This window comes from Alosa pseudoharengus, unplaced genomic scaffold, assembly GCF_046254945.1.
Source record: "Alosa pseudoharengus isolate Yale_2024_CS ecotype anadromous, Long Island Sound unplaced genomic scaffold, YU_APseudo_1.1 YU_APseudo_1.1_scf_18, whole genome shotgun sequence".
NCBI classification, from domain to species: domain Eukaryota; kingdom Metazoa; phylum Chordata; class Actinopteri; order Clupeiformes; family Clupeidae; genus Alosa; species Alosa pseudoharengus.
Genome location: NW_027468650.1, coordinates 13,139,297 through 13,151,796, shown reverse-complemented (window position 1 = coordinate 13,151,796; position 12,500 = coordinate 13,139,297). Strand labels below are relative to the sequence as shown.

The 12,500-nt window shown below is 45.7% G+C and overlaps 1 protein-coding gene across 2 annotated transcripts in view; it reads left to right on the top strand.

Moving 5' to 3' along the window:
• Positions 1-12,500, top strand: part of svila (supervillin a) — a 53,937-nt gene that overhangs the window by 33,439 nt on the left and 7,998 nt on the right. For both annotated transcript variants that reach the window (XM_076290267.1, XM_076290266.1), the window contains exons 21-33: positions 740-793; positions 1,313-1,463; positions 1,832-1,924; positions 2,040-2,126; positions 2,487-2,664; positions 3,132-3,304; positions 4,312-4,470; positions 6,939-7,075; positions 8,296-8,443; positions 9,099-9,244; positions 9,741-9,916; positions 11,538-11,670; positions 12,148-12,424. In XM_076290267.1, coding sequence (XP_076146382.1) covers positions 740-793; positions 1,313-1,463; positions 1,832-1,924; positions 2,040-2,126; positions 2,487-2,664; positions 3,132-3,304; positions 4,312-4,470; positions 6,939-7,075; positions 8,296-8,443; positions 9,099-9,244; positions 9,741-9,916; positions 11,538-11,670; positions 12,148-12,424 — 1,912 coding nt within the window. The remainder of the gene's footprint in view (positions 1-739; positions 794-1,312; positions 1,464-1,831; positions 1,925-2,039; positions 2,127-2,486; positions 2,665-3,131; positions 3,305-4,311; positions 4,471-6,938; positions 7,076-8,295; positions 8,444-9,098; positions 9,245-9,740; positions 9,917-11,537; positions 11,671-12,147; positions 12,425-12,500) is intronic.

Sequence of the window (12,500 nt, the reverse complement as noted above, 5' to 3'; positions counted from 1 at the left end):
TTAACTAACCACTTGTAACTCCTGAGTTAATTATGAATTATAGTATTAGGAAGTGGTTTATAAAATATGTATCCTCACCCTAACTAATCATTAGTGCATGTGTATGTTACAACTGTTAAATAATGGAAATATTACTTAATCAAAAACATATTATTGCATCATTTATTAAGTATTAACAATAATGTATAAACATATTTTAGATATAGGCTTATTTACTATGAACAAATTATTTATAACTGTGTGAACAAATGCTTTACTGATGATAAATTAGAAATTACTAATGATGAACAAACCATTAACTAATAAGTAACAAAGGCTTAATAAATGATGAATTGTGTGTAGTTATTATAAAGTGTTACCAAAACATGGACACTGTAACCCTGAGCCACGAGTGAAGCCGCTAGAAGGAACTAAAAAAATGGATCAAATGTAACCAAATATGGTCATTTCTGCACATCCCTGGGCACTGGGCAGTTCTCTATTCACTATAGGGCACCGGAAAGTGCCAGTGGCCATTGCTTTCATTTCTAGAATGACGTGAGTGACACTGTCCATGTGTTTGCAGTCATCTGGACAAACTGATAAGGACCACATTTCTATCTACTTATCCACATCTTTTGTTTCTGTGCATGAAAAGCCTTTTGGGTGCATCGTCATTTCTCTCTCTTCTTCCTCCTCTGCTTCTTCATCCCCATCTCCTCTACTCTTCATCCTTCTCCTCCTCCTCCTCTCCGTGAAGGCGAGCCCCCCCTACTCTCCCCTCATGGATGACCGGCACCCCTGGAGACGGAAGGTGCCTCCCACCTCCTTATCCGTTAAACACACACACACACACACACACACACACACACACACACACACACACACACTCACACACACACACACACACACACACACAGACCATGACAAAGACCATGCCTTACTGTACAACCATTTACAACAAACACAAGAACAAGCCCTTGTTAACATCTAATGACTTTTACATTTGACAGACAGACATACACATTTATTCTGTCAAAATTATCTGAAGAATGTCGAATGCAAATCTACGTTTTCCCAAAAACACACATTCACAATAAATAGTGAAAACTTCCCTTTGCTACTCTGTGGTTGTTTCTGTGTGTTAACATAGTCTGATCGGTGTGTGTGTGTGTGTGTGTGTGTGTGTGTGTGTGTGTGTGTGTGTGTGTGTGTGTGTGTGTGTGTGTGTGTGTGTGTGTGTGTGTGTGTGTGCGTTCAAAATTGCTTGATGTGGAAGCAGATATGCTTTACTTGTTTTCTGAATGATCTGTATTTGTGTGTGTGTGTGCAGAGGATTGGGGAGGAGGCTGATCGAGTGGAGATGAGCATTCAGGAGCGCAAACGACTCATCTGTGCACAACAGGAGGCATCCAGGGTCAAAGGTCACGGAGTCGCCAACGACTCCACGCAGTTCACTGTGGCCGCACGCATGGTCAAGAAAGGTACACACACACACACACACGTGCACACAGACACACATTCACATATATACATACACTACATTAGTATTTACATGACCTGCGCCTTGCACATTTACCCACATTCCATGCACATACACAATACACCTGACATGATCAAGAAAGGTACAGACACACACACACACACACACACACACACACACACACACACACACACACACACACACACACATTACACTCGCATTTATATCATGTGAACATGCATATTACACAAACACATGCACATTACACATGCTCATACATATTACACATACACACACATTTCTTGTGTAAGAGGGATACAAGAGTGTTTGTGTGAGAGAGATGTTAACGTGTGTGAATTTGTGTTTCAGGTTTGGCAGACCCTACTGCGCTAAGTTGCCCTGCACCTGCTGTCCTAACCTCAAAGAACAAGAACCACACGCATCCTATCAAGCCACAAGAAGGTAACACACACACACACACACACACACGCGCACACACACACATACACACACATATACACATGTAAAAAAGACAAGTAAGTCCTCATTATGTGTTGTGTGCTTGTCTATGATGCAGAGATTGAGGTCAGGGGGAATGTGACTGTGGAATCAGACAAGAAATTGGACAAGCTGGAGTCTTTCCTTGACAGGCTCAACAACAAAGGTTGTGTGTGTGTGTGTGTGTGTGTGTGTGTGTGTGTGTGTGTGTGTGTGTGTGTGTGTGTGTGTGTGTGTGTGTGTGTGTGTGTGTGTGTGTGTGTGTGTGTGTGTGTGTGTGTGTGTGTGTGTGTGTGTGTGTGTGTGTGTGTGTGTGTGTGTGTGTGTGTGTGTGTGTGTGTGTGTGTGTGACATCAATGTGTTTGTTTATGATTGTTTATATCCAAAGCATATTTTTTGTATATGTATGTGAGTCCTTTAGTCTCTGTGATTTCACCAATACTTGATTAGCTTCTTTTTTTTTTTTTTTTAAATAGTGTGTTCAATTACTTGTGCATGTTTTGATAATGTGTGTGTGTGTGTGTAGTGGCCGGTCTGCCAGAGTCCACTCTCACCGTGATTCCGAAGGGTGTAAAGGAGGTGATGCAGCTGGACGACGAGGTCTTCTCCAAGTTCTACACACACACGCAACAGATCAGCGCACACTCCGCCGCCCTGGAGTTTAGTGGCGATTTCGACGCCATCTTCGATCCAAGTACTCCCAAGTAAGTAACACACACTCACAATCCATACACACACACACACACACAAGTAAGTAGCACACACTCACAAATCCACACACACAAGTAAATAACACACACCCATGATCCACATACACAACTAAGTAACACACACTCACAATCCACACACACTCAAGTAAGTAGCACACACTCACAATCCACACAGAGAAGTAAGTAACACACACTCACAATCCACACACACCCAAGTAACACACACCCACGATCCACACACACACCAAGTAACACACACCCACGATCCACGCACACACCAAGTCTGGGTATAAACATCAACATGACCCCTGAGCAAATGAAGGGACTTGACTAAATAAATACAAACAACACATTTGCAGCTTTTTAAATATATAGAATTTAATATACAGTATAAGCACATCTCACTTGTTTTGGAGTATGTGTCAGTGATCCACAGTGACCTTTGACCCCTACCCCGTCAGGTTGACGTCTGAGATGGTGCAGCACAAGCGGGCGGTGCGGCCGCTGAAGAAGGTGCAGTCGTCACGGAACCCGCTGAAGATGCTGGCCGCCAGGGACGACATCCGGCACGAGTACACCGAGCACCGGCTCAACATTGGCCTGCTGGAGAGCAAGAGGATGAAGCAGGACAAGAGTGAGTGTGTGTGCGTGGTGTGTGTGTGTGTGTGTGTGTGTGTCAAGTGTGCGAGCACAAGTGCAAGTGTGTGTGTGTGTGTGTAAGGCTGAGCAAAGAAGCAGCATCATTTGGTATACAAGGACAAAGGAGAAGAGTGCATAAATAAGGTCATGTTAGGTGTGTGTGTGTGTGTGTGTGTGTGTGTGTGTGTGACAGAGACAGAGGAGTTGGAGAAGAATGCTTGTGTTAGCATGGCTCTTTAAAAAATCCAGCTGCCTTCTCAGATGTTTCTTTTCCTCACATTTGTATGCTCATCTGAGTGTGTGTGTATGTGGTTTTGCGTCTGTGTGTGTATGTTTGTTTGTGTGACCTACATTGATATGTGTGTCAGTTTCCTGGCTTTGTGGGATGCTCACACACACTTTATATGTTTCGCCTTATGACTTCCTGGCTCACTGTTTGCAGACGCGTTAGTTTCGTGCATGTATCTGATTGTCATAAACAAAGCAATACGGCTCATGTCTAGACTGGAGTTGTAGCCACAACTGACATCATCCTCTAAATATATTTTCTTTAGCTATGAGTGTTATGCCGTTGGACCACAACTACAGGTGACCTTATGTACTAAAGGCATTGAAAAAACAAGGCAGTTTATCTGTGATGTTTTAAGGACTCTTCCTGATTGAAACATGAAACCACTTCCCCTCTTTCTTCCTTTCCATCTCTCTCTCTCTCTCTCTCTCTCTCTCTCTATTCAATTTAATTCAAGTGAGCTTTATTAGCATGACAAATTTTGTTGCATTGCCAAAGCAGAACATTTAAACATCAGGTTCATAGAGAATGCTTGGAGTACAATATATGGCAAACATAGATAAGCATTTAAGAATAACTCTCCCTTTCTTCCCCCTCTCTCACTCCATCTGTCTTTCCATCTCTCTCTCTCTCTCTCTCTCTCTCTCTCTCTCTCTCTCCCTCCATCTGTCTTTTCATCTCTCTCTCTCTCTCTCCCTCCATCTGTCCACCAGTAAATAAAGGCTCTGGCGGTTTCTCGGACGTGGCACTGGCCGGCCTGGCCAGCAAGGAGAACTTCAGCAACGTGAACCTGCGCAGCGTCAACGTGTCCGAGCAGACCTCCAACAACAGCGCCCTGCCTTACAAGAAGACCATGCTAGTCCAGGTCAAAGGTCAGTCCCTCGTCGGGAGAGCTGTGGCGCAAGCAGCAGCAGCATCCCCATACTACATACGGGTCCTGTGCCCATGAGGACCCCGGATTAACTCCACCCTGAGGTCATATCTTGACCCCACTCCCCATCTCTTCTTCACTAACTTCCTGTAGTCTCTCTGTTGTCCAATCGGTGAAGGTGATGGGCAATGCCTGACGTCTCTTGTGACCTTGACCCTCTTGTGACCTTGACATTTAGTTCTCTGGTCTGTGTCTGTTGAGTCTGTCCCTGTTTCTCAAAGTCGAGGATCTTCGAGGATTCTTGCTTGGTGTAGTACTGAGCCCTGCCGAGTCAGGGCCGAGACCAGGCTTCTTCTTAGCATGCGAAAAACACACAATGGAACAGACTAGCGTGTGAGTGTACTGTGCAGGAAGCTGAAGATGTGCGTTACTGAAAATCATGCCTCCTGCCCGCTACTTTTTGAAAAACAATGAATGCACCACTGTCATTCTCCCACGTCAATAAATTGAATTATACATGTTTGATTTGTTTGCTAAAATAAACCTCGGAGCAGCAACCATTAAGCAAAATCGTAAAGAGGAAAGTGTATTAATTAGCTCGCAATCGTTGTCATCAGAAAAGGTTTAAATACCCTTCCTAAATGCCTTCTTTACATGATTACGGTGTAAGAGTTCAAAGTTGTCAAAATTACCTGAGCCCATACTTCATTTAGGCTACTTTACATAGTGACAATAAGACAATGTTTACATTTAAATACATAATGAACTGTCTTGTTTAGTACAGATTTTAAATCATCCAGAAATGTGCACACAGGATTGTGGGTGTTCCTAGCAGGCTGAGGATACACACATGCGTCCTCGAAAAATTCGGCAAATCAAAGGAGTTCGTCCTTGGTAGAAGTTGATGTATGCTTGACATTGGAACAGTACTTCGGCGGAGTTCGATGACGTCGTAGCGTCCTTAAATATGTGTCGTTGACCTTGGGAAACGGTCAGAGGGAAAGTGAGTAGAGGAAAAGAAGAAGACACAAGGGATAGGGGTGTAGAGGGCAGAGATGGGGACAGCATCATGAGACCAGACGAGAGCGCTGGGAGCTCTCTGGAGCTTTATTTAATACATGGTCTGTCCTATACTGTCCTATACAGGATCAGTGAGTGAGCATGTGTGTGGGGGGCTCTGGAGCCTTATTTATATGGCCTGTCCTGTACAAGATCTGTGTGTGTGTGTGTGTGTGTGTGTGTGTGTGTCTACTGTAGAGCCTTATTTATATGGCCTGTCCTGTACAACATCTGTGCGTGTGTGTGTGTGTGTGTGTGTGTGTGTGTGTGTGTGTCTATGTCTACTGTAGAGCCTTATTTATATGGCCTGTCCTGTACAAGATCATTGAATTTACTGTTTAATTGATTATCAGTTCCAGTTCAGTCAGAGCCAGCAAGAACAGGCCATACCACTCTAACTAACTGCTCTTTAACTTGCTCTCCCTGTCTGTACCTCTCTTTTTACTCCATCTGTCACTCCGTTCTTCTCTTCTATTCTGCTCACTGGCTCTCTTTCTTTCTTTCTATCTTTTTCTGTCTCTAGCTGTCTTTCTCTTTCTCTTTATAAGTTTCTTTCTCTTTTTGTTTCTCTTTCTTTGTTCTCTCTTTAATTTGGTCAGTTAGAGCATCTTTCAGTTTCTTGAAATAACATTCTGACCTCGTAAGGTACTCTTTTGCTCCCATAACCTCTTTGAAACACACACACACACACACATACACACACACACACACACACACACAAACACTGTCCTACATGAAAACCAGGCTAGCAGAATGGCATTTGGTCAGTCTTCTAAATAGTGCACAGTGAGCGAGAATTTTAATGAGTTGGTGGAAACTCACAGACCAACTCTGCAGTGTGTGTGTGTGGACAGCATAGTTTATGGGTCAGGAGATAGCTGTCCTCTTTCTTTCTCTTGTCCCTCTAGTTAGAGTTCCACCCTTTCTTTGTGTTCCCTCTCCGTTCCCTCCCATTGAACAGAACCTCTGTCTATGTGTGGGTCTGTGTACAGTATGTGTGTGTGTGTGTGTGTGTGTGCACATCTATGTGTGTGTGGGTTCCTTTCTGTAATTATAATAATTTCTAATATACAGTGTGTGCGTGTGTGTGTGTGTGTGTTTGTGTACATGCATGCATGCGTGTGTGGTTTGTATGTGTGCGTGCCTGTTTGTGCGTGTGTGTATTTGTGTGTGTATGCATACGTGCGTACATTCATGCGTGTGTGGTTTGTGTGTGTATGCGTACGTGCGTGCATTCATGCATGTGTGGTTTGTGTGCGTGCCTGTGTGTATGTATGTGTGTGTGTGTGCGTCTGTGTGCCATCTATGTGTTATACTTATCTGTGTTTGGGTGGTTTCCTTTCTCTGATTATCATCCTCTCTAATATAAGTGTGTGTGTGTGTGTGTGTGTGTGTGTGTGTCCCCTGCAGGTCGTCGTCATGTGCAGACGCGTCTGGTGGAGCCCCGGGCATCCTCTCTGAACAGCGGAGACTGCTTCCTGCTCATCACCCCACACCACTGCTTCATCTGGACCGGAGAGTTCGCCAATGTCATCGAGAAGGCCAAGGTACACACGCACACACACACACACACGCGCACACACCACTTTACCAAGACTGGGCAATTCACCAGTGTAGAGAGCATTTCTAGAGTCCCCCCCCACACACACACACACACATGCTTAATTTACGGCAGCATTATTGGTTTACCTGGAGATTTTACCAACCAAATAATGTTGAACAACATAAACACACACACACACACACACACACACAGACCCACGCGAACACACACACACACACACACACACACACAAACAGACCCACGCACAGAACCTCTTCACCACTTCTGCATCTGGATTGTAGAAAATGACTTTACAGCAACCTAGTGCTCCTCTTTGATCATGTGTTACAACAGGTGCATCAGTAAAAAACACCTGACCTTGCACGGTATGCAGACGTGTGTGTGTGTGTCTGTGTCTGTGGAAAGACAGTTTAGCATGTGTGCCCTTGGTCAAATGTCAGTTTTAGTTTATCTGTGTAGGATAAATAAACAGACACACATGTGATGTGCTTTTTTCCATGATGGAGTATGTCGTATTGGGATGAAACATTTACAGATCTTTTTAGCATGGATGCTTATTTATAGCCAATCAGCCGCTCGCTATTCATACTGCAGTTATTTTCAGGTTGTCTCTCATGAAGAGAGAGAGAGAGAGAGAGAGAGAGAGAGAGACTGACTGTGAGAGAGAGAAACTGTGTGTGTGTGAGATAGAGAAAGAGGGAGGTTTGTTTACATCTGTGGTGTCCACCACGTAGAGGAAGTCTACAGATTTAACTCACAGGATATGTCCTGAAGTCACACAGGAAGTTGTGTGTGTATGTGCCTGAGAGAGACTGTGTGGCTTGTGAATGTATGCTTGTGTGTGTGTGTGTGTGTGTGTGTGTGTGTGTGCGTGCATAGTTGCAGGATGTGACCCTGCTGTGACACAGACTTCATTGTTGAAGTGGGCTCTCTTTGGGAATCTGACCCCATTCTGACAATGGCAGAACATTGATAGCCATGACCTCTAACTCAAGCACATAAACAGAAAGACAGACACACACACACACACACACACACACACACACACAGAGAAACAATTCCACTCTTTCAATAGCTTTGACCCTGTGGCTCTCTATTCGTTAACCTCTTTGATGAGAATTACATGGGAAAATAACTCCTTTATGTATGCCGCTCCGTGTGTGTATGTGTGTGTGTGTGTGTGTGTGTGTGTGTGTGTGACAGGCTGCCGAGCTGGTACAGTTTATCCAGACAAAGCATGACCTTGGCTGTCGGGCGTCGTATGTCCAGGCCATTGAGGAGGGCACGAACACAAGCAGTCATGCGGCTAGAGACTTCTGGAAGATTCTAGGAGGCCAGAGCAGCTACCAACGTAAGTCATTTTCAATTAAGTCAGTGTGTCCGTGTGTGTATCAGTGTGTTTCAGTCACAAGATATTATGTCCGGGTCATTTCCTTACCCCAGCTAATCTCTCCTGCTTTGGCAATCACTTCCTGTGACTCTCAGCAGTCCTATTCCGCATGAGGGCAAAAAGCCCCCAAAATATACTTATAGAAATAATAGAAAAAAAAGTTGTGTGTGTGCGTGTTTAGGCCTACCTAAAATGATTTTCTCCATATAGTGGAGTCTAACTATGTGCACCTGTGTGTGTGTGTGTGTGTGTGTGTGTGTGTGTGTGTGTTTATGTGTATGTATATGTGTATGTGCGTGCGTGTGTGCATGTATGCTTCTGTGCCTGTGTTATATATGTGCGTGTGTGTGTGTCTCTGTGCCCGTGTATGTGTGTGTGTGTGTGTGTGTGTGTCTGTGCCCGTGTGTGTGTGTGTGTGTGTGTGTGTGTGTCTGTGCCCGTGTGTGTGTGTGTGTGTGTTTATGTGTATGTATATGTGTATGTGCGTGCGTGTGTGCATGTATGCTTCTGTGCCTGTGTTATATATGTGCGTGTGTGTGTGTCTCTGTGCCCGTGTATGTGTGTGTGTGTGTGTGTGTGTGTGTGTCTGTGCCCGTGTGTGTGTGTGTGTGTGTAGCGGCAGGCCCTCCGGAGGAGGATGAGCTGTATGAGAGTGCCATAGTGGAGACCAACTGTGTGTATCGGCTGGTGGAGGACAAGCTGCAGCCGGACGACGACTTCTGGGGCCGAGTCCCACGCTGCAGCCTGCTGCAGTCCAAAGAGGTGAGAGTGAGTGTGTGTGTGTGTGCCTGCCTCTGTGTGTGTGTGTGTGTGTGCGTACAGTATGTGTGTGCGAGTGTGTGTGTGTGTGTGTGAGAGTGTATGTGTGTGCGAGTGTGTGTGTGTGTGTGTGAGAGTGTGTGTGTGTGTGTGTGTGCATATGTGTGTGTGTGCATATGTGTGTGTGTGCATATGTGTGTGCGACGTGTGTGCGTGTGTGTGTGTGTGTGTGTGTGTGTGTGTGTGTGTGTGTGTGTGTGTGTGTGTGTGAGAGTGAGTGAGTGTGTGAGAGTGAGTGAGTGAGTGAGTGCTGTAGCTCAAAGAGGTGTATGTGTGTGTGCCTCTGTGTGTTTGCGTATGTGTGTATAATAGTTGTGTGTTTTTATATGTGTGTGAGTATGCCTCTGTGTATGCGTATGTATGACTGTTTTTTTTGTGTGTGTTCGTGCGTGTGTGTATGTGTTCATGCGTGTGTGTGTGTGTGTGTGTGTGTGTGTAGGTGCTGGTGTTTGACTTTGGCAGTGAGCTGTACGTATGGCATGGGCGTGAGGTGACGCTGGCTCAGAGGAAGGTGGCCTTCCAGCTGGCCAAGCACCTGTGGAACAGCAGCTTTGACTACACCACCTGCGACATCAACCCCCTCGACCCGGGGGAGTGCAACCCACTCATCCCCAAGTATGGACCACTCTCTGTCCCTCTCACACACACACACACACACACACACACACATACACACAAACACACGGCTTTGACTACACCACCTGCAGCATCAAACCTGGAGACATCACACACACACGCACACACACGCACACACACACACACACACACACACACACACACACACACACACACACACACACACACACACACACACAGGGTTTCGTCTACACCACCTGCATGCATGTGGCATTTGTGCTGAGCCAAGACAGAGGTGTTTTACAGGGTGCTACAACAGAGGCTAATCTATTTGCTAATTTAATTTGATGAGCAGGATCGTAAGCACAAACATCGGGGAGTTCAGTGCTCCTACACACACCACACTATATTCAGTTCATGTGTGTGTGTGTGTGTGTGTGTGTTTGTGTGTGTGTGTGAGAGAGTTCAATGCTCCTACATGTACACACACTACACTATAGCTTCAGTTTGTGTGTGTGTGTGTTTAATGCTCCTACACACACCACACTATAGCTTCAGTTCGTGTGTGTATGTGTGTGTGTGTGTGTGTGTGTGTGTGTGTGTGTGTGTGAGTTCAATAATGGTCCTACACACACCACACTGTAGCTTCAGTTTATGTGTGTGTGTGTGTGTTCAATAGTCCTACACACACCACACTGTAGCTTCAGTTCATGTGTGTGTGTGTGTGTGTGTGTGTGAGTTCAATGCTCCTACACACTATAGCTTTAGTTTAGTTAGCTTTTTGCCCTTTGCCCATCATTGAAATAGCATGGCTGTGTGTGTGTGTGTGTGTGTGTGACTGCTCTTTGCCCATCATTGAAATGGCATGGCTGTGTGTGTGTGTGTGACTGCTCTTTGCCCATCATTGAAATGGCATGGCTGTGTGTGTGTGTGTGACTGCTCTTTGCCCATCATTGAAATGGCATGGCTGTGTGTGTGTATGTGACTGCTCTTTGCCCATCATTGAAATGGCATGGCTGTGTGTGTGTGTGTGACTGCTCTTTGCCCATCATTGAAATGGCATGGCTGTGTGTATGTGTGACTGCTCTTTGCCCATCATTGAAATGGCATGGCTGGAAGAACTGTGTGTGTGTATGTGTTTGTGGTGCATATCTGCAGAATTCAGGAATTACACAGCTCACAAACACACTTTACTCTTACACGTGGACCCACAGTGTATTAGATTACACGGGACACTGTAGGTCAGTGTTAGAGAAGTGTGTGTGTGTGTGTGTGTGTGTGTGTGTGTTTGTGTGTGTGTGAGTGATCTAGAGAGGCCCCTTATATAAGCACTTAGATTAACAGATGTGATGTTTCCATTACTGCATGACCTCAGAGCAAAGGTCATTACAGCATACCAAGGCAAAATAACAACTTCATCAGCTGTGTGTGTGTGTGTGTGTGTGTGTGTGAACAAGCCACACACACAGACACACACACAGAAACTTGTCTGCATGTGACACGACACAACACAAAGGTCAGTGGTCAGTGGTGTGTTGTAGTGATCAGCTGCCTGGAAGGAAGATATTCTGTTGACCACACACTTGTGTGTGTAGAGAACCTTGTGACAATAACAGCCATGAATTAGACAGAGGAATGATATTTGTGTGTGTGTGTTTAGGAAGGGCCAGGGTCGTCCTGACTGGGCAGTGTTTGGGCGCCTGACTGAGCACAACGAGACGACTCTGTTCAAGGAGAAGTTCCTGGACTGGACGCAGAGAGTGCCAAGCAACCAGCAGAACACAGACAACAAGGTGCACACACACACACACACACAAAGCACCAAGCAATCAGCAGAATACGGACAACAAGGTGCACACACACGCACACGCACACACACACACACACACACACACACACACAAAGCACCAAGCAACCAGCAGAACACAGACAACAAGGTGCACACACACACACACACACAAAGCACCAAGCAACCAGCAGAATATGGACAACAAGGTGCACATACACACGCACACACACACACACACCACTCCACATTCTTATCCCCACATTCTTACCTAGATTGGGCAATTCACCAGTGTCATAGGGTAACCTAAGTTGAGAACACATTTATATTCAAACACACACACACACACACATACACACATACACATTTACACATCTAAGATTGACAGACTGAGCACAAGCTTTTGCACATTTGCTATCAGACATGTTTGAAGTCATACAGCTTCTAAAGTGGTTTGTGTGTGTGTGTGTGTGTGTGTGTTTAGGAGCAGAGCGGTCCAGAGCTCAAACCGTACGACGTCTCCGTGATGCTTGCGGCCCCTAGAGCCCCGGTGCGGGCGGTACTGGACGGCACTGACGTGGGGCGGGGCTACGGCATGGTGGACGGCGAGGACGGCCGCAGCTTTGAGGTCAGCACGCTAGGGGTGGAGGCGTGGCACATTCTGGAGTTCGACTACAGCCGACTGCCCAATCAGAGCGTGGGGCAGTTTCACGAGGGCGACACCTACGTGGTCAAATGGAAGTATATGGTCAGCACGGCAGGTGAGTGTGAGTGTGAATGTGTGAGTTAGTGTGTGTGTGTGTGAGTGTGAGTGTGTGAGTTAGTGTGAGCGTGAGT